Source organism: Rhinolophus sinicus, linkage group LG07, assembly GCF_036562045.2.
Source record: "Rhinolophus sinicus isolate RSC01 linkage group LG07, ASM3656204v1, whole genome shotgun sequence".
NCBI lineage: Eukaryota > Metazoa > Chordata > Mammalia > Chiroptera > Rhinolophidae > Rhinolophus > Rhinolophus sinicus.
In genome coordinates this window covers 100,223,644-100,248,770 of record NC_133757.1, presented here as the reverse complement: position 1 = coordinate 100,248,770, position 25,127 = coordinate 100,223,644, and the positions used below count along the sequence as shown (strand labels likewise).

The 25,127-nt window shown below is 50.6% G+C and overlaps 1 protein-coding gene across 3 annotated transcripts in view; it reads left to right on the top strand.

Annotated features, from left to right (window-relative positions):
- Window positions 1–25,071, top strand: part of PTK2B (protein tyrosine kinase 2 beta) — a 108,425-nt gene extending 83,354 nt beyond the window's left edge. For 2 of the 3 annotated variants that reach the window (XM_019733123.2, XM_019733124.2), the window contains exons 9-31: window positions 304–378; window positions 978–1,079; window positions 1,878–1,995; window positions 2,562–2,601; window positions 3,036–3,082; window positions 3,970–4,020; window positions 4,478–4,575; window positions 5,405–5,489; window positions 5,732–5,832; window positions 6,095–6,210; window positions 7,886–7,986; window positions 8,171–8,260; window positions 9,281–9,485; window positions 12,124–12,232; window positions 13,483–13,548; window positions 14,705–14,830; window positions 19,164–19,310; window positions 19,536–19,571; window positions 19,958–19,982; window positions 21,135–21,181; window positions 21,852–21,989; window positions 22,233–22,313; window positions 23,970–25,071. In XM_019733123.2, coding sequence (XP_019588682.1) covers window positions 304–378; window positions 978–1,079; window positions 1,878–1,995; window positions 2,562–2,601; window positions 3,036–3,082; window positions 3,970–4,020; window positions 4,478–4,575; window positions 5,405–5,489; window positions 5,732–5,832; window positions 6,095–6,210; window positions 7,886–7,986; window positions 8,171–8,260; window positions 9,281–9,485; window positions 12,124–12,232; window positions 13,483–13,548; window positions 14,705–14,830; window positions 19,164–19,310; window positions 19,536–19,571; window positions 19,958–19,982; window positions 21,135–21,181; window positions 21,852–21,989; window positions 22,233–22,313; window positions 23,970–24,185 — 2,220 coding nt within the window. In that variant the 3' untranslated portion in view covers window positions 24,186–25,071. The remainder of the gene's footprint in view (window positions 1–303; window positions 379–977; window positions 1,080–1,877; window positions 1,996–2,561; window positions 2,602–3,035; window positions 3,083–3,969; window positions 4,021–4,477; window positions 4,576–5,404; window positions 5,490–5,731; window positions 5,833–6,094; window positions 6,211–7,885; window positions 7,987–8,170; window positions 8,261–9,280; window positions 9,486–12,123; window positions 12,233–13,482; window positions 13,549–14,704; window positions 14,831–19,163; window positions 19,311–19,535; window positions 19,572–19,957; window positions 19,983–21,134; window positions 21,182–21,851; window positions 21,990–22,232; window positions 22,314–23,969) is intronic. The other variant, XM_019733126.2, reaches the window with a different exon arrangement.
- The last annotated feature ends 56 nt before the right edge of the window (window positions 25,072–25,127 follow it).

Genomic DNA, 25,127 nt, shown 5'->3' with positions numbered 1-25,127 from the left:
GGGTCTACAGGGCCACCAAGGGGGCCAGGAAGGCGCTTTGCTTGCTTATAGTGACATGCCCTGAAATGCAACTAACATTGATCTACTTGCCTCAGGGAGGGAACTGAAACCTTGGCTCCAACTCTGGGAGGTGGGCAGGGTTTGGGGGAAGGGCTACTCTGTATGACAGGGGTTTAGGGTGGAAGGAGCTGAAGGGCCTGGGAAACAGTGGCCTGTGTCTAGCTTAGTGGGATTTTAAAACATTTCTGAAATATGCAGAGAGTAGAGCTTTGGGCAACAGTCCCCTCTCTCCTTTTATTCCAGCAAGGATGGAACATCACTGTGGACCTGGTCATCGGCCCTAAAGGCATCCGCCAGATGACAAGTCAAGATGCAAAGGTAGAGAGAGACTGGGGGCAGGCCCCACCCAGCCCGAGGCTGAGCCATCTTCTCTCTCTGCTGCCTCCTACCCTGGCCTGCACCATTGGTTCTTCCTGACCCATTGCTGAAAGCAGAGAGCCCTTGGTATGAGCAGCTGGAGAGAGAGTGTTTGGGATAACAGTGTGGGGCTGATGGTTCTTTACTCCCCTGTGACTATGCCCCGTACAGAGGCTGGGGGGCAGGAGTGGTTTAGGTGGGACGAGAAGAGGGAAGGACATTATCACTGCTCTTCTAGCTCAGATAAAAGACTTGCTCTTTCAATGGCAAGTTGGGGCCATCATTCCCCTGGGAGTGGGACAAGTCCTGGCTCTGGAACCAACTTGGCATATGACCTTGAGCAAGTCCTGGCTCTCCAGACTCATTTTCTCTTCTACAAAGTGAGGGGCTTGGACTAGACGATCCTTCCAGCCTTAATAGTCTTTGATTCTCTCTTCATCCCCCTGAGAGACTCCCAGTTCCCACTTTTTCCTTGTTCCCACCCCTCTTACTCACTAATTTGCATGGCTTGATCCCAGGAGTGGGATGGTCTGAAGCACGCCCCCCCCCCTTTCCTATAGCCAACCTGCCTGGCTGAGTTCAAGCAAATCAAGTCCATCAGGTGCCTCCTGGTGGAGGAGGGCCAGGCAGTACTGCAGCTGGGCATTGAAGGTGCCCCCCAGGTAAGCATCTCTGGGTACCTGGAAGCTCTGAAACAAGGGGGTGCAACTGCAGGTTGGACATTCTTACTCAAGTGGGCAGCAGACAAAGGGTTCCCTGGCTTCTGGGATCTTGTTGAGAAAATTGCACCTACCGTAGTTCTTAGACAAAGTACTAGGATGATGATAAATTACAAGGAAGTTACCTCAGGAAGCAAAGCTGTTTTAAAAAGTATCAAGAAAGAAATTGCGGGGGGGTGGGGTAGGGGCAGAGGTAAAGGTTACCAGAATCAAGGTACAAATCAGAGGCCTAAATCTGAATAAGTGAACAATGACTCAGAATCAAGACCTCAGGGACCCTGGGCTTTTTGTGGGTAGAAGAATCAAAGAGACCTCAGAGTGCAAAGACATTGTTTATCTCTCCTTTCATTTGTCTTTCCCCTGCCCTACTCCCTCCCTCTTCCCTTTTCTCAGTTTCTGCTCTTGCATGTTTTGTACCTATTAGGTCTAAGGCATTGTGCTACGCACTCTGAGACCAGGATAAATCAGACCTAGAAAAACTGGCTTTCCTAGAGTTTAAGGCGGTCAGTTGGGAGGGATGACAAGCGCGCCCCCTGGTGGTTACGGGGAATTCAAGCCGAGCCCCAGGAGAGGCCCAGATGGATTTTGTGTGTGTGTTGAGTTGGGGGCAGGTGGATGTGGGGGTGGGGTGGGGGCAGGGTCCTGCTCCTTCTAAGTATGCAGTTTCTTCTTCAGTCACGTGTGGGGTAGACTCTAGCCAAGGCTCTAGGGTCTCATCCTTGGCTGGTCTCTTCTCTACAGTCCTTGTCCATCAAAGCCTCCTCTCTGGCAGAGGCTGAGAACATGGCCGACCTCATAGACGGTTACTGCCGGCTGCAGGGGGAGCACAAAGGCTCTCTCATCATTCATGCCAAGAAAGGTGCGTTTCCACTTACAGGCAACCTGGCCCAATGGGCAGATGGCGGCACAGCTGAGCCAAGCCCCTGAGACAGAGCAGGGGAAGCTAAGCCATTGACCAATATGTGAATAAAATGGCTTTCATAGTATTTGGAGGTGCTCACCCAGCTCTGCAGGAAGTTCTCTGTGGTCCCATCCTGGGTCCCACGCTACAAGCCCTGGCTCCATGGGTCAAGGGCAGCCTGGGGGCCGGTTTCGGGAGGAGAAATGTTGTGGCCCCAAAGGGCTGTAATCCAGTGCTAGGACATTTCTGGTCCCTCCTATGTAGGTGTCTCTGTGTAGGATGGGATCAGGAAGCAGGGGTCAGGGCTGGAACTTGTGGATGGTGGCAGGAGGAAGCCTAAGAATTTCTTCTACAAAGAGGATTCCAATTCAGGTCAAAGGCTATCCAGCTTCCACCCCGACTATCAGAGCACTGAATGGCGGGGAGGGGTCTCCCTTGTGTTGGCTCATAGCAGTGAGGTCAGCCATCCATCCACGGCCCAGGGTCCCTGGCTGCAGCTCCCTATCTTCCTCCCCTCTCTCCAGACGGTGAGAAGCGGAACAGCCTGCCCCAGATCCCCACGCTGTGAGTACAACCAGTGGGCAGGGAACAGGCCCTGCACCCAGCCTGTCTTTCCGGGAGAAGCCAGAACAAACAAGGAGCCTCCAGCTCCATGGTTTCTGGTTTCTGGGCTCCGGGGAAGAAGAACGTTAGAACCCTAAAATTTCACAAGTGCTGATTTTTCACCAGTAAACTTTTGCAGGGATATTCGTATGTCCTAATGCCACATGGCATCATCTTAGGGGGGATTGCTGTTGTCCCCTCTCTTCTGCTCCTGGCGACTCAGCCATGCTCCCAGATTATTACCATTAGAACAGGCTGGTTGGTTCTCCAGGCAGGCAGGGGGCACAGTGGCCCTCCCGGTGGGGCTGTGGAAGAGGGTGGGCCGAGGCTGCCCTGGAGAAGCATTGTCAGGCTCTGAGCTCACTTTACTCCTGCCCTCTCATCTCCTCTTACAGAAACCTCGAAGCTCAGCGGCACCGCCTCTCAGAAAGCTGCAGCATAGGTAAGCCCGCCGTCTGCGATCCTCTGCCTGGGCCCCAGAGCCTTTCTTCTTCCTGCTCTTGTGACATCATCAAGGATTCCCTCAGAATTACAGGAAAATGAAATTCCCCTCTGATGTCTCAATGACAGCTGAAAATATCATTAATTATAATAACGAGCATGTATTGAGTAGTTAGTATGTGGCACCATGTTTGTCAGAGTCAGCTCAGGCCACCATAACAGAATACACTGACTGGGTGGCTTAGAAAACAGACATGTATTTCTGACAGAGCTGGAGATTGGAAGTGCCAGCTTGGTCGCATGCTGACGAGCATTCTTCCTGCCTTGCAGACAGCCACATTCTCTCTCTGTCCTCACATGGTGCAGAGATGGAGAGCTCTGGTCTCTTTCTCCTCTTACAAGGGCACTAGTCCCATCAGGGGGCCCTAACCTCATGACTTTATCTAACCCTAATCACCTCCCAAAAGCCCCATTTCCAAATATCATCACCCTGGGGGGACAGGGCTTCCCCATATGAATTTGGGGGATCACAAACATTCAGTCTATGTTAAATGTATAATAGGCATTATTTAATTCAATCTTTAGGACATTCCCCAGGAACATTCATTTCACAGACAGGGAAACTGAGATTAAGGGAGACTAACCAACTTGTTCTAAATAACACAACTGGGCATTAGCAAACAGGGATGCCTAGCTGAGGTACACTGGGCTCTGGGGCCACTCTGAAACCTGGGGCAGCGTCCCAGCTCTCTCCTGGCTCCTGCCCCCTTCCCTCCAGTGATGTCAGCCTTGGTTCCACTCGCCTGATGTGGGAGCCACACTCCTGGTTCCTTGTGGTGCCTGCAGAGGGCGTCTTGCCCATGGGATGTCCTCTCCCTGTCTTTGCAGAATCAGACATCTACGCCGAGATTCCCGAAGAGACCTTGCGAAGGCCAGGAGGTAGATTCTTGACCTCACCGTGTCAGCTACAGCCAGGGCCCCATGAAATGACATGGTGGAGACGGGCACATGTGACACCACAAGGGGGCTTTCTGTCTCCCTTTGTCCTCTCCCATGTGTGGCTCAGACAGGGACAAACCTGAGCAAGGCACCTTTGAGTTGAAAGCCGAGATCATTCCTTTATCCCCACACTGCTGCCCTTTCCTGTGCCTGATGGGACCAGCCTTCAGAGGGATAAAGGGTGGTGGCTCTTCCCTGGGTCTGAAACAACAGAACATTCTAGATCCCCTTTCCCAGCCCAGCCCAGCCCCTGGATATTGACTGAGGTGTTGTTGGGAGTCTGATAATGCCCACGTAGGAGGAGAGCAGAATCTAGCATTAGGGTCTGTGGACTCTCAGATTCCCGGGGTGTCAGCCAGTTTCTGAAACCTGGGACTCTGCTTCTCCATCTGCACAGGACTACAGTACGGCATCGCCCGGGAAAATGTGGTTCTGAATCGTATTCTTGGTGAAGGCTTTTTCGGGGAGGTCTATGAAGGTGTCTACACAAATCACGTGAGTTCCGGACTCTTCCCTCACACTCCCCTTCCACTTTCTGTAGGATGAGAGAGGAGCGCAGCTCTTCTAGGGCCGGAGGTGGCAGCCATGTGTGGGTTTTCATGCACTCAGCCTTCGCAGTACTCATGACATACCCGGGGAGTGATGAAAACAAGAGTCATTTCCAAGAAGGGTAGTGATGCCAGGGGTCAAACGAGAGACAGCAGCAGGAGAGGGGTGACCAATTCTTGGTGAGAGAATACACATGGGGAAGAGTACTAAAATACAGTTCTGGGGAAAGGACGGGTAGATCTGAGGCCGGGGTTAGTCTTGAGGTCACCGATGGGGAGAGACAAGCTTTGCCTTTGCGGTTATGCTTCCACCAGGTCTGGGGAAAAGGCAGAGCTGAAGGAAAGGGGCAGGAAACATGTAAAAAGTAACAGTAAAGAGAGAGAGAGCCCCGATGTGCCTCTGATGATGGCCGTGCACATGTGCCACGCATGCCCGCTATGCGTTGGGCAGATCCCCTGGCCCCTCATCCTCGGTGTCCTCTGCTGGACAACCAGGGACTCGAGTTACCTGATCTCCAAAGTCCTTTCCAGTCCTAACACACCCTGATCAAGAAGAAAGGGAGAAGGGAGGAGAGGAGGAGCAGAGAAGAGGGGAGAAGGGGCGAGAAGAGAGGCAGAAAGGGGAAAGAATGGACTATGCAGAGACCCAGAGGCCAGAGGTCACCTGTCTTCCCTTGGCTGGAAAGAAGCCTGTGAGAAGACCATGGTGACACCAGAGTGGGACACTTTCTTTGGGGCATTGGCTTGGACTGAGGGGCCCTACACACTCATTGCAGAAAGGGGAGAAAATCAATGTAGCTGTGAAGACCTGTAAGAAAGACTGCACTATGGACAACAAGGAGAAGTTCATGAGTGAGGCAGGTAGGTAGGTGTCCTCTGAGGAGAGACACGGCCCCCAGGAGCTGGACGAGACCCCTCAGACCACCCAGACCTCCAAGACAGGAGCGGAGCCTGGAATGCGGGCAGGGGAGGGTGTGAGCAGTGTTGGGACCCACACCAGGAGGAGGGGTGTCACTTCCCGTTTCTCCAGGTGGGACAGCAAAGCACATTCCTCATATTGGACCTTAGAGCCGGTCAGCCTATCCCTCTCTCCCCCATCTCAGTGATCATGAAGAATCTGGATCACCCACATATCGTGAAGCTGATAGGCATCATCGAAGAGGAGCCCACCTGGATCATCATGGAACTATATCCCCACGGGGAGGTGAGCTGGACACGGCAGGCGAGGAATCTAGTGATGACAGTTGGGCCACAGCTGAGCAGGGCCTCTGGGTGGGATGCTTTTAGAGCTCCCTGCCTTCTGTATTCTGCGGAAACAACCCAGAGACCGTTTGTAGAGGAAATTGCTGGAACGTCTTGCCAGCCTGGGTTTGCCCTCCTCCACATCCCACCCCTTGCCTACGTGTGCCTCTGGCTCATGTGGAGGCTGTGTCCAGGTCTTGATGGCACTTTCCCCCTTCCGGCAGCTGGGACACTACCTGGAGCGAAACAAGAACTCTCTGAAGGTACTCACTCTCATCCTGTACTCGCTGCAGATTTGCAAGGCCATGGCCTATCTGGAGAGCATCAACTGTGTCCACAGGTGCGACTGAGGAGGAAGTTGGGTCCTCGATCTGGTGGTAGAGAGGTTGGGGTAAAGAAGGGCTTTGCTGTCACACAGAGTATGTAGAAAGCTCAGTTTGGGTCCTACCTAATGTGACAACTTGAGCATCTTTCATGAATCTGTTTCCTCATCTGAAAAGTGGAAATAGTGATATTTTGTTATTAAGGGTGATTGTTCTTAAGGGGGAATCCAAAATCCTCGGTGTCTGATTATAACTCAGTGGATTCCAGCCCGCTCCCTTGTGGGTTCCAGGAAATGGCTTCCCACTTACTCGTAGTTTGCTCTCCTCCTGCTAGCCCATGTGGTGGCATCTGTGGGAATCCCACAGATAGTAACCTCACCCCAGGCAGGTGGGACTGAGCTAGTGCAGCACCGGGAAGATCCTGGGGTCCAGCCCTTCCAGCCAGAACAGGTGATACTGCTCTGGTCCCCAGGGCCCCCAGGCTACCAAGTCCAATTCTCCTTCCAGCTTTGGAATCCACCCCTTTCTACCTGGCTTTGTTCCCATTCCCTGAAAGAAAGTCCCTGCCATGGGGGACATGATTCCCTGGAGGGGAGAGAATGGGTGTATGAGTAAATTCTTCAATCCAGCACCACTGACGTTAGCTTGGGGCCCTGTGATGATACTATGCAAAGCAATGTTGGGAAATTAATTCTTCCACTCATTCAACAAATATTATGGAACTCCCACCCTGTGCCTCCACGCACTGTTCAAGGCTCTGGGATAAAGTCATAATCAAAACAAACAAAAATCCCTTTCTTTGTGGACCTTACCTTCCAGCACAAGGGTAAAATGTGAGACATAGCTAGTCATGGGTCCAAGGTGGTGGGATAATAGATCTGTTTCCTTTGTTTCTGCGACATTGTCATGCTTTGAAGTCACCTTTTCGATAATAAAGACGAATGACAGGGAGTGAGCCTGCTTATGAGAAACCAGCAGATGAATCAGTTTGGGGTAAGAAGTGATGCAGGAATAGCAGGTAAACTGAGTCAGCGGGTGCTCCACTGGGAGGGTGAAAGCCTAGCTCTGGAGTTACGCTGCCCAGGCTGACCCACCAGTAACCTGTTGGGCAAGTTCCCCCCGCTCTCTGTGCTGGTTTCCTTCCCTGTACCACAGGGTCCCGAGGGTCTCTGTGTCACAACTCGGGGTATGTAAAGCACTTGGCTGGTCCTGGCTATCCTCGCACTCCATTGAAGTTAGCTACGAGCTGCTGCTCCTGCTCTGAGCCATCACAAAAGCCTATGCAGTCCTGTGGAGCTGTGAACCTGCACAGTTGTCAGGGTTCTTCCTTGGAGAATCAGCAGGGTGGCCGCATCCCTGGCAGAGGGGACAATATAAGCAATAAATAAAGCGGGAAAACATGAGGAATAAGTCCCGGGAACCCGAAATAGGTTTCACACTGAAGGTACATGAGAAAGGGTGATGGGAGATGACAAAGAGCCTGGTGTGTGGCAGGGATTGGAGGGCCAGTCCAGGCTCCCACCTGAGCTGGGCTTCAGCAAGATGGCTCAGTGGGTCAGGGAAGGGCTGACTGACAGAAGCTGCCTGACTCTGCTCTGAATGCTGGGTCCCTGGCCGGCACTCTCCTCTGCCTGTCTGTCTGTCTGAAGCATTCTGAATCACCTCACCCTTATCTTTGTATCCTTCTTCCAGGGACATTGCCGTCCGAAACATCCTGGTGGCCTCCCCTGAGTGTGTGAAGCTGGGAGACTTCGGCCTTTCCCGGTACATTGAGAATGAGGACTATTACAAAGGTGAGGGGGACATTCCAGCCTCTGCTCTGCCCCTGGAGTGGTCACTAAAGCCAAAGACCCAGAAAAAAGGCTATGATCAAGGGTCCATAGGTCCTTGGGTCTCCAGAGAATAGCCTATATTTTTGGATAATTCTGGATCTTTCTTCCCCAAATATCTCCTGTAAACCTCTTTGCCCACCCAAAGCCTCTGTGACTCGTCTGCCCATCAAATGGATGTCGCCTGAGTCTATTAACTTCCGCCGTTTCACCATGGCCAGCGACGTCTGGATGTTTGGTGAGTTGAGTTTCAGGAAGGTGTGGATGAGGGTTCCGATTCTCACCTCCATGACCAAGCTAAGAGGAGGTGCAGGATGCAGGGGTCTGGACCCCACCACCAGGTTGCCAGGGTTCTATTTTGCTGCAGCCATTGAAAAGTGTCAGAGGTGGGAGGCCAGTGGTGGGTTGAGGTGATATGGACTAAGGGCTGGCTGGGACAATGTTGGTTCATTTTTCTGGAAAAGGCTCTCGAGGGGAGTGTGTACACTACCAACCAGTCCCAGGGACTAGTGTGGGGATATCATGGTGAGGATCCTCAAAGGCAAACGGAGGTTTGTTCTGAGAAGGAGGCACAGGGAGAGGTGAGGACAAAACCATGTGATACACAGACCCTTATGGAGCACACAGCCTCGTAGATTACCCCTCTCGGTTCTCCACAGCTGACCAGCAAAATCTTCTTCTTCTTCTTCTTCTTCTTCTTCTTCTTCTTCTTCTTCTTCTTCTTCTTCTTCTTCTTCTTCTTCTTCTTCTTCTTCTCCTCCTCCTCCTCCTCCTCCTCCTCCTCCTCCTCCTCCTCCTCCTCCTCCTCCTCCTCCTCCTCCTCCTCCTCCTCCTTCTCCTTCTTCTTCTTCTCAGTTTCCAGATAAGAAAGCTCAGGCTCAGGCAGGTCAGGGACTGGCCCTTGATCACATAGGCAGCACGCATTGGCTTCAGACCCCGCTTTCTGGTAGAGCCTTCGTTCTCTCCTAAGAGAAGGCACCAGTGGTCCCAATGGGGTGCCTTTGACGGTTCCTCTTCACCCCACAGATCCCTACTATTTCCATGTGGAGGAGACAGAAAGAGGGGGACCTTAGTTCACTTACAGGTGCAGGTGACTGGTCCCTCAGTGGGCCATCACGGTGGGCAAGGGAATACAGGCGGTCCTCCCAGCAGGGACTGAGTGCTGACGGCCCCGGTTGCTCCTGGAGAGGGTGGACTGGCCCCTCCGGGCACAAGTTGCCCCCAGGGCGGGTCCTGAACCATCTCCTCCTGCCCTCAGCTGTGTGCCTGTGGGAGATACTGAGCTTCGGCAAGCAGCCCTTCTTCTGGCTGGAGAACAAGGATGTCATCGCAGTGCTGGAGAAGGGTGACCGACTACCCAAGCCCGACCTCTGCCCGCCTGTTCTCTACACCCTCATGACCCGCTGCTGGGACTATGACCCCAGTGAGCGGCCCCGCTTCACCGAGCTCGTGTGCAGCCTCAGGTGAGCATGGAGCAGGGGTGGGGGCTGCGGACACAGGGCCCCCAGTTTCTGTAGCAGCACTTAGACATTTACCTCCACCTTGCCTAAACAACATGCACCAGGGTCCTTGTTCCCACCTTGTGGAGGAGAGATCGGGTTCAGAGCTGGTGACTCACCCAAGACAGGGACAGGTAGGGCTGGCATTGGCACCAGGACCTCCCATCTGACCAACACAGAGCCACGTGTCCAAGTAGACGTCACCGATCCTCCCAGCGGAAGCACAGCACCTTTGATTTTTCCTCTCAGATCGCAGGGAAGGGAATCAGTTCTGTGGGGAAGACAGTGGCCCAGGGCTCACTTCTCCCTTCTGAAGGGCGTATCTGCAGCCTGAGGGTCTGCTCCTCCTCAGGTGCCCAAGAGCCATTATTTCCTGAGTCCTGGGAGGTCCCTGGTGAAATGCTGTCAACCTTTTAGAAGGTCTTCTGTTTCCTTGGTAGCCTACCGGCCATCAACTTCCAGGTGGTCTGACTTCTTTTAGCATCTCTTAGGGCGGGGTTCTGCAAACTTTTTCTGTAAAAGGCCAGAGAGTAAATATTTTGAGCTTTGCACACTATGCAGTCTTTATTGAAAATATTCAGCTCTACCATTGTCTCTGAAAGTAGCCATAGGCAACACATAATGAGTGGGTTTCAGTAAGACTTTACTTGTGGATTCTGAAATGTGAATGTCACATAATTTTCGTATGTCATGAAATACTTTTCTTCTTTTTATTTTTTCAATCATTAAAAAATTAAAAACCATTCTTAGTTTGGGGCCATACAGAAATAGGTGAGGGCAGAACTTGGCCAGGGAGCGATGTTTGCTGACCCCTGTTTTAGGGAGTGTAATGCTTAGCTCGTGTTAAATAGCGCAACTTTGAACCCTGTAGTCAACATGCTGGTGTTTTTTTAGAACAAGAAAATGGACGCTGGAGGTACCCAGGAAGGGACGCTGGGAATGCCCAGGCCAGGGCAGTGGGAAGGATACTGTCTTTCTTTGTAGGGGAAGGGGTTCCAACAGTGTGCAAGACCACCAGCTTAAAGGACCTCTTTGTTCCTGTCTGTCCCTTCGTGGACACTCCTCATTAATTCTAGTCTCATCTGTTTGTCCCCGATAAAGTTCGATTAGGAAAACCAATGGATTCCAGGAGAAAAGTATTTGAAATATGTGACTTGAGAGGGCCAAAGCCCTGGGGGGGGGGGGTTCTTAATTCATTCTGGGCTTGAGAACTATGGGGAGCTGTGACAAGGTACCTGTCCCCAGGCTGAGAGGGATGCCCATGGGAGACACCAGGCCAGCACCCAGCCATGAATGGAGGGAAGAGCTGGCCTTTCTGGTGTGATCAGCAGGATACCCAATGACCTCAGGAGACCTCCCCCAAGCCACAGCCTGGCAGTCCTCCAGAGAGTTAAAGAAGAATTTAATGAGTATTCCCAATCTTTTGGGAATAAGAAGGGCCCTTTTAATGTTAAAGTTTGAGAATACCTCTATGTCACGAGAGTTCTGCTTTTAGTATCTGTTGATGAACAAAATGTGGTAAGCCATAGGGTGAATGTTTTATTACACACAATATAATGCATATACATCTGAAAACACACCGCCAAATATTATGTATTCAGTGGTACTACTAAAAGTGATGAAAGAAGACAACTTAGGTGACACCAAGTTTATTTCACACCAAGTTTATTCCATTGAAGGGGGCAGTCTCTGTTCCCAAGGGGCCAGAGCACAACAAAATGGGGCAGAAAACAGGAAGCTTTAATAGGATAAAGAATAAGGAGCAAGGAAGAGAAAAATAGAAAATGAATAAGGAACAAGGAAGTAAGTATAGATGCCAGAGTTGTCTTGGCGTTTGGGGATTGGCTGACTGGTTATACTGTGTTTCTGGACAGGCAAAGAATGTGGAGGGACATGAAAGCTATCTGAGTCTTGGTTGGCTGATGTGGCAGCCTGAAGCGCCTCCATCTTGGGCGTAGAAATTTGTTTCAATAGTACACAATACCTAGTCTACAGACGATCTGTGGTACACATGTGAGTGTGTGGATTCATGGACCTCTGCCATCATTCCAGATTCCTCTGGGATCTATAATTCCCAGGTTGGGAACCACTGGATGGGGTGAGAAAGGCAAGAAGCATGCACATAGCCAACGTGGGAGTGACCCACAGCTCTTTCCTTTAGCACACACCGGAAATGCACCGCTGGATGTTGAATGAAAAAACATGGGAGATGTAGAACCCAGGCCTTGGTCATGACATTGGCTGGGACATCAGAAATCTCTATAGGGGATCAGTGCCGTAGCAGACACAGGAGGGCAAGAAGCAGGGGGAGGTGGGCTGGCGACACGCTTCCACGGCCAGGTTGGGCTGTGACTGGCTGTCCAAGGACTTTCTCCCACTGTGGATTCATGCATTCCTGTGGTCCTCCCAACCTCAGTGTGGGAGCAGCCTCAGGGTCCATGTCTCAGCCTGTCTCTCCCCAGTCAACTCTGCAGAGGAAATGACAATGGCATCTGGTGGCCGTCCTCTGGCTCTCTCCAGGCTTCAGTGGAGAGCAGAGAGGAACCCCCACTAGCATTTTTTACCTTGCTTCTCTCTCCTTACCCGCCTTACTCCTTTGCAGTGATATTTATCAGATGGAAAAGGACATCTCTATAGAACAGGAGAGGAATGCTCGCTACCGACCTCCCAAAATCTTGGAGCCCATAGCCTTCCAGGAACCCCCACCCAAGGTAAGCCAAGGCCTGGCCTCATCGGTCTGAATCACAGCAGAGCTGGGCGCCTGTTTGGCGCACTCCTGGCCTGATTATACGACTCCCCACCTCACAGCATAGACAGGATGTGCCCCTACAGTCCTCTCAGCCCCTGAACCCAATCTTCCATCAGCCCCCACCACTTCAGTGCCCTGGCGGATGGAATCTGAGACAGCAAGATAGCAGGCGACCGTGGGGCACCGAGGACAGGGAAGCACCCTGGAAACACTTCCCTCGAGAGGCTCAAGCACTTTTCTTTCTGGCATGTTTTAGGGACAAATTAGATCCCCATGAGGGCACATGTATGGGGAGTGTCCCTGGGGCCCTTAGGCCCAGTCTTTGTGTCCATCCCTCCCTGGCATCTCTGGGCTCAGAAGCCAGAGCCCACTGCCACACCCTTACGTGGGTGGGTTTGGAGGGACCCTGCCTGTGGCAGTCAGCTCAGGCTGCCATAACGAAATACCATAGACCAGGTGGCTTAAATAAGAGACAGCTGGGGAGGCTGGGAAGTCCAAAATCAAGGTGCTGGCAGGTTCAGTGTCTGGTGAGGATTCTTCATGGTTTGCAGACAGCCCCCTCCTCACTGTGTCCTCACAGTGCACAGAGAGTGAGAGGTCTGGTGCTTCTTCATATTATTATAAAGACACTAATCCCACCATAGAGGACTCCCCCTCATGACCTCATCTGACCCTAATTACCTACCAAAGGCCCTGCCTTAAAATACCATCACACTGCGAGGTAGGGCTTCAACATAGGAATTTGAGGGGGACAGAAACATTCAGTGCATAACAAAGCCCCATCTGGTCCAGGGCCTTTTTTTTTCCTGTCTCCCTTGCCTGGCGTGCTCTCCTCATTCCCTCATTCAGGGCCCAGCTCAGTTTTCATCTCTTCCATGAAGCTGCTCTGAGTGCCTGAGCCCTCCGTGACCTTCTACCTCTGGATGTCTGTGGCTCTTGACTGCTATTTGGGAGCTGCTCCCACATCCAGAGAGGCCAGCCACACAGAGATCAGTAACCCCTCCAATTAGCCATGGCCCCCAGGAGGGCAGAGACTCTGGCCCCTTTGTACTTTCCCATCACTCAGCTCAGTGGATGTAATGATAACGTTGTCCCTCCTCTTCTTCATTCCGAACAAGCCTGACCTGCCTCTGAGCTGGTACTACCCTTGGTGAGCTGCGTTCACTCTAGATGAGAGACCAAGACTGATTTCTCTCTGTGTTCTCTCTCCAGCCCAGTCGGCCGAAGTACAGACCCCCTCCACAGACCAACCTTCTGGCTCCCAACCTGCAATTCCAGGTAAACATAACCAGAGGGCTGGGAAATTTCAGGGCCATTTCTCATCTTGGTCCTTCCTGAAATTCCATTCTCATACCTTTGGGGAGCAGCAACGACCTGCTCAGGTAACGGACATCGCCTGCTTCGGTAGCCGGAAAAGAATTTGAACTCAGAATACCCAGAGATCAAAATGCAATTCTATCAGGCTGTGCTCAGCTAAGATGTGCCTTAAGTCCAGTCCATCTGTCCACAGTGTCTGCTGCTCTGTGTGCCTGCCTGCAGCGTGCCTAAAGCCACCCTGTCCTGCTACCTTGAGCAGAGCCTTCTGAAAAGGAGTTCCCAGGTAGTTAGGGACAATTGATGTTCCCCAGAGAATGAAATTGCCCCCTGGGGGCTCCCCACAGAGGCCCTGGCCAGAACCTAGGTGGCCAGTGAAGAGAGAGAAGGGTTCCATCTGAGCTTTCCTCCTACCTTAGTCGTCACCAACCATGGGTCGTCCCAAGCTGTAGGTCCCTGTCTCAGGGTGTCTCTTGCCTGTGTCTCTCTCTTCCATCTTGGTCATAGGCAGCCTGGGCCCTTCTCTTTTCTGCTCCTACATCCCTCAACTTAGAGTCACTACCCAGTGCTAAAACAAGCCCAACCAAGAACTAACAGATAAATCTTCTTCATGTGAAGAAAAAATCTTGATGCAGAAGATAAGGGCAATGCTGCTAAGAAGGAACATGTCTTTTTGTGATGTTTAAAGTAGTGATTTAAAACTATATGCATACACACACTCACACACACGTGTGTGCTAATCATATCTGTCAGTTGTCAGTTTGTAACATGACTGTGAAGTATAACTCTTTTCTGAAGAGTCCCTGAAGGAGGAGACGTACTCAGTAGGTCAGTCACATGTGTGGACCCATCGTATACAGAGTCCCATGGGAGGGCTGTTAGATGTATGAGGCCACAGTGGCTAGGTTGACATCTAGCCGAGAGCCATGTGTTTTGCTCCACCATGTCTCCCAAACAGGGCCAATGAGATGCCCACATTCTTTATTAGCTCCTGGAGAGAGAGTCCTGGTTTTCCCACGGTGCTCATGTATCGTTTCTTTGTGCTCATGTTTGTAGCAGCTAATTGTCCACCTTCTTGCCTTGTCCCTGTGCCTGGTGCTTCTTTGCTTCTCCTGACTAGGTCCCCGAGGGTCTGTGTGCCAGCTCACCTACGCTCACCAGCCCTATGGAGTATCCATCTCCTGTAAACTCGCTGCACACCCCACCTCTCCACCGGCACAATGTCTTCAAGCGCCACAGCATGCGGGTAAGAGGGCTCTGCATGCTGGGTCCCGGCCCGGACCGAGGAGGCTGATGGAGGGAGGTACCTGGGATACCGGGAACCCCACATCCTCAGGCTCAGAAGGTGCCCTCTACACTTCTATGCTCCAGTCAGCCACTCAGGGGCTCTCTGACCCCCCTCTCCTTTGCAAACACATCAGAGGCTGGGGGAAAAGCCAGGTTCTGTTCCTGAGGACACCAGCTGGATGTGGACCTGCCCCTGTCTATACTCTGGTGCTATAGTGAATGATGCAAAATCTCCCCCTTTCCTGAGCTCTGGGCGTAGTGAGGAGTCTTGTGGGCAGAGGGCAGCTAAGCCTTTCGGTGTCAGAAGATAAAAGATCCGGTAGGTTCTGCCCTACTCTGCCCTTCCTGCCTGATCGCTTCGGTTGCTCAGTCTCTGGTCAAAGGAAGGGCTTCCTTTTGGCTTCCATTCCTGCTGCTTTTGTAAAAGTTGCTGCTGCATGGGAAGTAGTTTGGGGGCTAAGCCACCCTCCCCGTCACCTCTTTATTGTCAACTGTCAGTGAAGCCCTGAGTACTTCATGGATTAGCATCTGATTGTCAAGTCTTGTAAAAAACAGAACAAAACAAACCCTTCGCTTGCCTTCCTGTCACTTGTCACCACTCCTTTGTCCTTCAGTACAAATAGTCCCTGTGGTCAGTTGCCATCAACACTTAATATATTTTACTAAGCTGAGTCTTGATATGTGACAAAACCAACTAAAGCCTTTATTATTTTAGTTCTGACTCTGCATACATGCATGATATTTCAGGCTCAGTATACATGACTCTAAAAATTTTTGAAAAAACTGCATGATTATTCCAATAGATTTAGAAAATGTAGAAAAGTACATATGTTGATGCATTCTGTGCCATTATTCTTAATTTAGTCAACTTTTGAAATGAGTAATATAACTTAGAATTCTAGGCATCAAGACCTATTGTGAAATAAATTTTCCCGACCTCCCTCATTTTTCTCTTTTACATTAATTTAACCAATTTATATCTTAGCATACACTTAGCAATAATAAAACTGCATTTTAAAGCATGCACTATAATTTAGGCAGTATTCAATCCCTCAACCCTCCTGCCCTTCACTCTTTATTTGTAATTAATTGAGTTTTAGTGAATTTTGCTTTAAAATGTGACCTTTTAGGAAGAAGCTATTTTGCATGTTTGATGGGGTGGCATTGCCTTTGTCTAATCCTGCTTCACCATAAGGACTTTGTTCAGTTCCATAAAAACAGACTGTGCAGCATGAAAAAAGACCTTTTGTGTCAGGGTTTAAAAGCACTTGCCTAAAAGAACTGCCTGAAAGAACATAATGAGCATTTCTTAAAATAAACCAAAAAAGGTTAACAATATAAACTCGATTTTATGGTATACGTCAGAAACATTGAGAAAGGTTCTTCAGGTAGAATGCTGAAAATGTATAATAGGCTCCCTGCAAAGCATCTGAAAGCATTTAACAAAAATCGGAGCTGGTTTTCCCATAGAAACAATTTTTCTACTGACTGACTCTATTGCCTGACTCCTCTGGGAATCTGTGGGATTCCACACCAGAGCCAGGCTGGACGCAATCCCCCTCTTGAAGACCTCACAATTGAGGTTTAAAATAACAGTAAAATTCAATAGACAGTACCTTTCGCAGGAATGCTTTGCTGAGAGCTGTCCTAGGTGCTGAGGGAGACCAAGGCGATTCTGCCTTCAGTGAGCTTACAGTTGGCCTGAAGAAACAGGCCAGGTGGACACCTACCTGTAACACAAGCCAGAAAGCTGTGAGTGGCACACATCAAAAGTGCAGTGGGAGTTCAGAGAGGAGAACAACTCTTTTCAGCTTCTTTTTCCAGCTGGGCCTTGCAGAATGGGTAAGATTTGGACAGGAGGAAACTGGGATTCATGGGGCAAAAGAGGCAGAGGCCTCAGTAGGAGCTAACATTGAGTGATGGGAAACCACGGGGCAAGTTCAGAAGCTATTTGGCTAAAAGAAAGTGTTCATGTGGGGGTGGAAATAAGGCTGGTGGTGGTAAGGGGGGGATAGCCAAATTCTGGAAGGGTCACAGCTTGTAAGATTCATTTTAAAATACCACAAGTACCTGATCCCTTTTAAGAGTGACCAGCAGTGTAAATATCCATTGCCTGATAAGAATACCTGAGGTACATTTCAGACAAGTAAATACTAAAGAGTTTCAATTTTTAAAAATCTCCTTTTTTCCTTGAATTCAATTATGACATTGGAAGACATAGGAACAAATCTTCAAATGCATCTTAAAATATTTTGTAAGATGCTGATCAGGCCTGGGGCTTACTAAACATTTGTGTGGTGGGAACCTTTTTTCAGCACTTAGAAATTACATAGTGTTTTCTTGACTTTGGTAACTCCTCCTACCAGCATTAACTCTAGTCTTCCTCAGCCCACACATTTTTCTTTTACCTGCAGATTTCTAACTCTATATTCAAAATATTTGACACTTAGCTCCTATTTGTCACTATTTGTCAGTAGCCTGGGGTAGCTGTAACATTGTGGTTGCAGCTGTTGACATTTAATATCCTCAGGGATATTTATAGCCTTATAATCCCCCAATTTGGAGCCTCAGTCTCTATGAAATCAATCTTATTTATTTTTTTATCAATTCTATGATTATGAAATACTCTGATGTTCTGAAATTTGTTTTCTTAAAATAAGGTCTGACTCAGTAGCTCTTAACTGAAGTGATTTTGCCTCTGAGGGGACATTTGGTGATGCCTGGAGGCCTTTTTGTTGCAACTGGGGAGGTGCTATAGGCAGCTAGGGGGTAGTGTTGCTGCTAAGTATCCTACAATGTACAGGAAATGTTGCCCCAACAAAAACTTATCTGGCCCCAAATGTCAATACTGCTGAGGTTGAGAAACCCAGTCTACCTATTGTTTCCTTAGCGCCATGAGAACAGGGACATTACATATTTTATCATCACTGCTCCTCCCAGCACCCATCCCTATGCCTGCCACATAGTAGGTGCTTAATAAATAGTTGTTCAATAGAATAATGAACAAAGACTATTTCAGCAAGTAATCTAAGTTTTGGGGAGAAGTACTGTTAGAAATTGAGAGTGGTAATTGGTGCTCAGTGAGCACAAGGAGAAACATCCCAATATAACCATCTTTAAACTTTGTTGTTACAGTCAAGTGTGTTTTAGGGAGTTTCGTGGGGAAAATATTTTTAGAGGCTTGGCAGAGATTATGACTTGCTAAAGTCGATAAAGAATAATTTTTAGCATTTTATGCAAGTGACTTGAATGTAAAATGGCCACTTGAAAGCAAAGGACCTGAGGTGTCTGCTGGCCTGGATGCCCTACGGAGGGCCTGCCCCTGGCAAAGGCCGTCTTGGGCTTTATGAAATCCCAAGAACGCCAATAACACTCATGAGTCCGTGACTCCAGGTGCAAGGTGTGCAGCAGGAAAAAGCAAGTCTGAAGGGACGGAGCACATAATTAAATAAAGGAACCCCAGGGAAGATGGAAAGAAAAACAGTAGTAAGAAAACATGCAACACCTCCTGTTTAAGAAATAGCAAGTAAAGCTATGAATAGGTCCAAGGCTCCGTGCCCCACCAAATGAGTTTAAACAAGGGTTAGATTAATAAAGCTGGGAGAGGAAGCATTTATTGCGTATCTAGACATCTATGTTTCTTTAGAATGTTGTTCTTCACTTTATCTCTTAGCACATGCATTTTTGTAACCTTTGGTTAAATAACCTAAACTACTATCTTAATAAAGAGTCTGTCTTAATAAAAAAGGCACAATCAGATGGGTTCATGTCCTTGCCCCTTCTCTCAGGCTCTGCCCCGCTGTGAACAGCTTTGCAGGACTGCATACCATGGGGCGACACACAACACCACTGCTTCCCAAAGCTTCCAGACCTACTGCCATGGTGCTTAGGTGGAGATAAACACCCAAGGCTTTCCAGACAGCTGGCTTTGCACTTCTCAATTTATTAAGTGACAGCAACCATGACAAACGCAAACTGAGAAAATAACCTTGGGGCAGTAGTTGGAAAATAAAATTGTCTTAACAGATCATGTAATCGTTTGAATACAATGCATGTTAAACATTGTGATCCGGGTTTGGCATTACTCCGCAGTGGAGGCATATGCTTGGGGCTGAAGGACTCAATAAGAACTGTCCGCATGTATGGCTGTGGATTTAAGAACAACGTTACAAGAAAAAAGCAGCTGGCGAGACCAAGGCTTGTGGCCCCCACCAGGCTCTCCAGAGGACTGCCCTCTAAGTCTGGGAACTGAGCTCACTGTGTCCTCTCCTCTCTCCCCACTGTCCTCCCAGGAGGAGGACTTCATCCGACCCAGCAGCCGGGAAGAGGCCCAGCAGCTATGGGAGGCCGAGAGGGTCAAGATGCGGCAGATCCTGGACAAGCAGCAGAAGCAGATGGTGGAAGACAATCAGTGGCTGAGGCAGGAGGAGAAGTCTTTGGTGAGCAGCCGCCGAGCCGTGGGGGGGATGGGACATCGTTCTCCGCAGCACTGCTCAAGACATTTTGATAGAAGTGCTTGCATGGGAGAGATGGCCATGCCATCCTGTCATTTGGTGTCCTCTTCCACCTCCCCCCTGAGTGACTAGAGTGAATGCTCTCTGTGCATTCTTGGGGGTTTCAGTTCTGGAATTCTAAGTCCTTTGCTTTGGTTTCCTTCTCTGCAGGACCCCATGGTTTACATGAATGACAGGTCCCCATTGGTAAGTCACCCGGAGAGGTCTCTACCTTAGCGTGTAAGACCCCAGCTCAGGGCCTCAGACCTGCCCTTCTCTGTCTTTCTGACTCTCACCTTGGAAGTGCATCTTTTGTCATTAGTCTGATCTCCACAAGGCCCCTTGCCTGGGCTCTCACTTGATTGACAGGCTTAGTGCCACCTTGCAGTGCCCCAGTCCCTTCAGACTCTTAGAAAGGAAGGGCCTGCCCCCTGGATCACTTTTGGTCAGGAGCTCCCCAGACACCCCCACACCCATGGCTATAATCTCTAAATCTCTAAATGCACAGTTGAAGGGGTGGGGAACAAGTCAAGGGGGGAAGTGGGTTGTCCCCAGAGCTACATTAGTGACGTGTTTTCTTTCCTTCCTTCCAGACTCCAGAGAAGGAGGCTGGCTACAGTAAGTGTTCATACCCAAGTGCGTGGCGGGAGTTTCCACTTGACATCTTGTGTCAAATCACCATCCTTGCTCACTGCTCACTGCAGAGAGCAGCAGCGTCTATTTACAGCCTTAAGAAATGTCTGCCTTGCTTTCATTCAGAGCGTGCAGAGAGGTTCAGTTTTGGAGTTGATATCGACCCCTCCACTCCATCTGTCGCTCCACACTCTGCCTGCCCAGAGCCTTTTCTCATCTCTCCCTGTCCCGGGGTCCTCAGTCCTCTTCCCAGGTTATCTCCTTCTTGCATTTATTTGGAGGAAGTGGTGATTCTCTCTTCCTTCCTATGCCCTACTCACTCTGTCGGAGGCTCCTTGTGGAGGAAAAGGGGGCCCGAGCTGATCCTCATCTTCCCTGAGCCCAAGGGATGAAAGAAAGGAGGGTGGCTGAGCCCTCAGGGTCTCTCCAGGGGCCTCTGCTGACGGGGCAGAGGGAGGAGCCAGCAGTGAGCCAGGCTCATCACAATCCTCGCTGGGTGGGGCTGTGATGGTGGTGAAGGACAACAGTGACAGCTGTGACAATAACAACATAGAGAACTTAACGCAAATGCGGCATGGGCCCAAGTCACGAACTAATGTCCACTTGTTTAACCTCACAGCAATTCGATGAGATAGGACAATTTCTTATTATGCCCATCTTACAAAGGTCACAAAACCAAGGCACAGGCGGGTTAAATAACTTATCCAAAGTCACACCGCTAGTAATTTGCAGAGCTCAGATTGGAGCCCAGGTAGTCTGAGAGCCCAGAGACCCTTTTGAGCAACCCCCTTATTTGATCATGAAGGCCCAGGAAGTGTGAGTTCAGAGTGTGAGCTGTTCCTCAGGGCTGGGTGCACAGGCTTGCAGGAGCTGTAACACCCTCTGCAGTCACTCCATCTCTGTTGTGACATTGGCTTTTCCTTTCTGTAACATGGACAACAGTGCTTGTCCCTGACCGCAGGAGGACCAGGGAACCCAGAGGTTATTTTTCCTGCCATCTTCTGGAATTTGCTGGGGTTTCATTTCCCCAGATCTCCTGGTAGCAAAGGACAGGGGTTGGCTGGGTTGTCAGTAGGTAGGAAGGGAAGGGCCAGGCTGCTGAGAACTTGCCCCCTTCCCTGTCCCTCCCTTTTGCAGCGGAGTTCACAGGCCCGCCACAGAAGCCACCACGGCTGGGTACACAGGTACGTGTGGGCTCTGCCGAAGCTGCTAATGGATTTGAATCAGGGCTCCCCAAGAATGAAGAGCGTGGGCTATGAAGGCCTCAGAAATAATCTAGTCCAGTATCATCGTGATGTAGCTGCAATCCAAAGAGGGGAAATGCCTTGTCTAAGGCTACACAGCTAATCCATGAAAAATCCGGGGGAAGACCTGTCTCTTCTCTCCTGTGCCTACTCCCCGACCTAGAGAAAAGCTCACTGGTCCGGCCCTAGGAGCAGGAGGTGGGGGCCCCCTTCCTCTCTCGAGCCTGCCCCTTGGCTTCCAGCACCCACACTGTTCTTATAGTTGCCTGGGACGGGTGCTGGTTTTCCTCGCTCTGAAAAGCCTTGGCTGCCATTAGAATAATCTGAGGAACTTTGAAAACCACCTGCCCCCATGCCCGCCCCCATGCCCAGGTGATGGTTCAGTTGGTCTGGTGTGCAGCTGGCCACCAGGATCCTTTAAGGCTCACTGGCAGAGTCTAACGTGAGAACCAGTGCCCTGGAATCGGATGGGAGGGATGCACCCCTAGGACAGGGCACTGTTATTTTGGAGAAGAGTCTTTTCCAATCGGGCTGGTGGTTGGGTTGGCACTGGTAGGGCCCGACCAGAAAAGAATGGTGTCACCCGCTGACTGGAGATGCCTACCCCCAGTCCATCCAGCCCACAGCCAACCTGGATCGGACTGACGACCTGGTGTACCACAACGTCATGGAGCTGGTGCGGGCCGTGCTCCACCTCAAAAATGAGCTCTGTCAGCTGCCTCCCGAGGCCTACGTGATGGTGGTGAAGGTGAGCACCGGACAGGTGGAGGCTGCGCATGCTAGCCCTGGAAGCAAGAGGGAGGGACTGAGCTTCCTGGTCTGCCCAGCAGGTGCCTTTCCCAGGAAGACCCACGTAGAGCAAGGCTGTCTAAAGGAATTTAGTCCGAGGTAGCCTCAGAAGGCGGGTACAGCCCCGGGAAGTCTCTTGCCAAGGGAACATGGCTTTCTCAAAAAGCAAGAGGTGACATCACCCTGCCCCTTTTCCCCCCAGAACGTGGGCCTGACCCTGCGGAAGCTCATCGGGAGTGTGGACAATCTCCTACCCTCCTTGCCATCGTCTTCACGGACAGAGGTGAGTGTCCTCTGGCTGTCACTTCTCCCCTTCACCTCCACCTGCCCCACTTGTTTCACACAAGAGGCTCAGGAGGGCCACCTGGGCAACGCATTTCTATGAGCTGAGCCTCGAGCAGGTGGCTCTGCACAGCTCACATGAGCAGGTACCACAAAGGGGCTGAATTGGCACCAGTGGACAGGGCCAGCTTCCTAGGACAAAACTCCTAGTTTAGGTGTCAGTTGCAGTGACTTCTTAATGTGTGAAGATATGCAAAGGAGGACATACCTTCACTTTTGCCCCTCCTGGGATCCTTTATCTAATCACCCTCCATACTAAAGTTGAATGTGTTATCGAAATAGCAGTTAAGGTTTCTTTAATTGATCATGTAATCTAATTTTCTTTATTTAATTGAGAAGCAATCACCAAAACCCAAACCAGGAGTCTTGGTGCTTTATATTGAGATGGTGCCTGTGGTGGGCAGAAAAATGGCTCCTCAAAGATGTCCTCATCCTAATTCCCCAGAACCTGTGATTGGGTCACCGTACATGGCAAAAGGGTCTTTGCAGATGTAATTAAATTAGGGATCTTGAGATGGGGAGATTATGCTGGATTATCCAAGTGGTCCCAATGTAGTCCCAAGGGTCATTATAAGAGGGAGGCAGAAACAGAGGTCTTGTAAGGGTCAGAGAAGATGTGATGACAGATGCAGAAGTGGGAATATTTCAAATTTGGGCTGGAAGGATCCACAAGCCGAGGAAGGCAGCAGCCTTTAGAAGCTGGAAAAGACAGGAAAGGGATTCTCCCCGCGAGTCTGTAGAGGGAATGCAGCCCAGCTGTCCACCTTGACTTTAGCCCAGTAGGACCCATTCCAGAATTTTGACCTCCCGAACTCTAAGAGAATAAATCCATGTTGTTTAAAGCCACTACAGTACTTTGTCACCGCAGCAACAGGAAACTGATACAGTGCCTTGCAGTTGTTGGTTGTCTGTCTAGAAACCACCCATAGAAACCCACAGAATCCTATAGCGCCTGCCAGACTGTGGTTTGATGCAGCATCTCCCAATGGTCAGCGATGTGGCACAGGTGACCACGGCATCCCACCACTGTGCCCACCATGTATGACTGTTCAAGATAGACAGTAGGGGGAGGGGGAGCTGGGCATTTTCCAGCCTCCTTCTGGGTGGCAGCAGCAGCCCGCAGAGGAGCCCAAGGCCGGGCTATGCTGGGAGACTTCCGAGCATGATGGCCCAATCATTCATTTCACCTGATAAATAGCCTGAGTTCGGAGTATGTGCTCAGTAATATGCTAGGCACTGGGCATATGGCAGTAAACAAAACCCTACAGCTCAAGCGACAGCCCTTGAGCTCTTGATTTGATAGTAGACAGCTAACAAATGAATAAATGCACTTGATCCCTGACCTTCCACTCCAATGTTGGGCCAGCACAAGAGGGCCTGTGGGGCCGGATCAGACTGGGCTGGCATGGGGTGGACTGAGGTCTGCAATGTCTGTCCTTGGTGACCTGACTCCAGCCCTCATGGAGCCTTGGACTCAGCCCTGGCCTGGGTCTGACTTGCCCCCCAGAGAACTTCTGACTGCCTTGGCCAATGCCAGTGTGGACACTTGTGTGGCTTCTGCACCCTCTCGGCCTCTGCTAATTCACTCTTCCTACAGATTGAAGGGACCCAGAAACTGCTCAACAAGGACCTGGCGGAGCTCATCAATAAGATGCGACTGGCCCAGCAAAATGCTGTGACCTCCCTGAGTGAGGAGTGCAAGCGGCAGATGCTCACAGCCTCGCACACTCTGGCGGTGGACGCCAAGAACCTGCTCGATGCTGTAGACCAGGCCAAGGTTCAGGCCAACCTGGCCCACCCACCTGCAGAGTGACAGAGGGGGGGTGCCACCTGCCTGCGTCTTCCACCCCCACCTGTCATGTACCTCCCCTATCCCCGGCCCCTGCCTTGCCTTCGGACATGTGGGTCTTCTCAGGGGGAAGGCCGAGGGGAGTCCTTCCCTTGCCATTTTGCACGACCCCCTTTCCCCACCCCGACCCCTAGAATGTGCGGCTCCGGCTGCAGCTGGGCAGAGGGGACTCAGGGCTGTAGACACCAGGGGGTGACAAAGAGGGCTCAGAGGGAGCACGGGGGCCGCTGCTGCTGCCAGCCATGCCCTCCTCACACCTGCCTGGCCCGTTGGGGGTCACACTTATGCCCCTAGAGACCATGATGGCTTTATGCATGGACATAGCAGGCCATTTGGGAATGAAGCTATTCCTTCTCCTTCCTCTTCTGCCCACGGAGGTCCCCCGAAGCAGAGGGGTAGGGAGGGTCTTTCTTTTGGCAGAAGGCAACTGGTGAGATGAGGAATGGACCTGGCTTTTTTGTACAGTGTATAGTGGAATTTATTTAATGTGAGTTTGGTATGGACTGATAGCCATGTGTCCCCCTGAGGGGGGACCTGGAACACAGTCCCGCAGCCAGTGACTCGGAATCTGGGCACAGGACGCTGTGTTGTCAACACGGCAAGTGTCGAGGAGAAGGGGAGACAGGGCCAAACGGGACTTGGACCACAGTCCACTCTCGTTCTTGTGCTCACTTTTCTCTTTCTTTCCTTACTTCGCACCCTCTTTCTTTCTTCCTCCTTTTCTTCCTCCTCCTCCTCTTCTCTCCTCTTTCTCATCAGCTCCCTCCCTCCTTCTCTCTTGTGTTTGTGCAAAATACTCTTTACATTCTTTCTAATTGACTTGTGGATGAATTAAAATCGTACCATTTGCTTTGTGGTTTGATTGCTTTTTTGCTGTTTACGGGGGCATTTTGACCTCAAGCCACA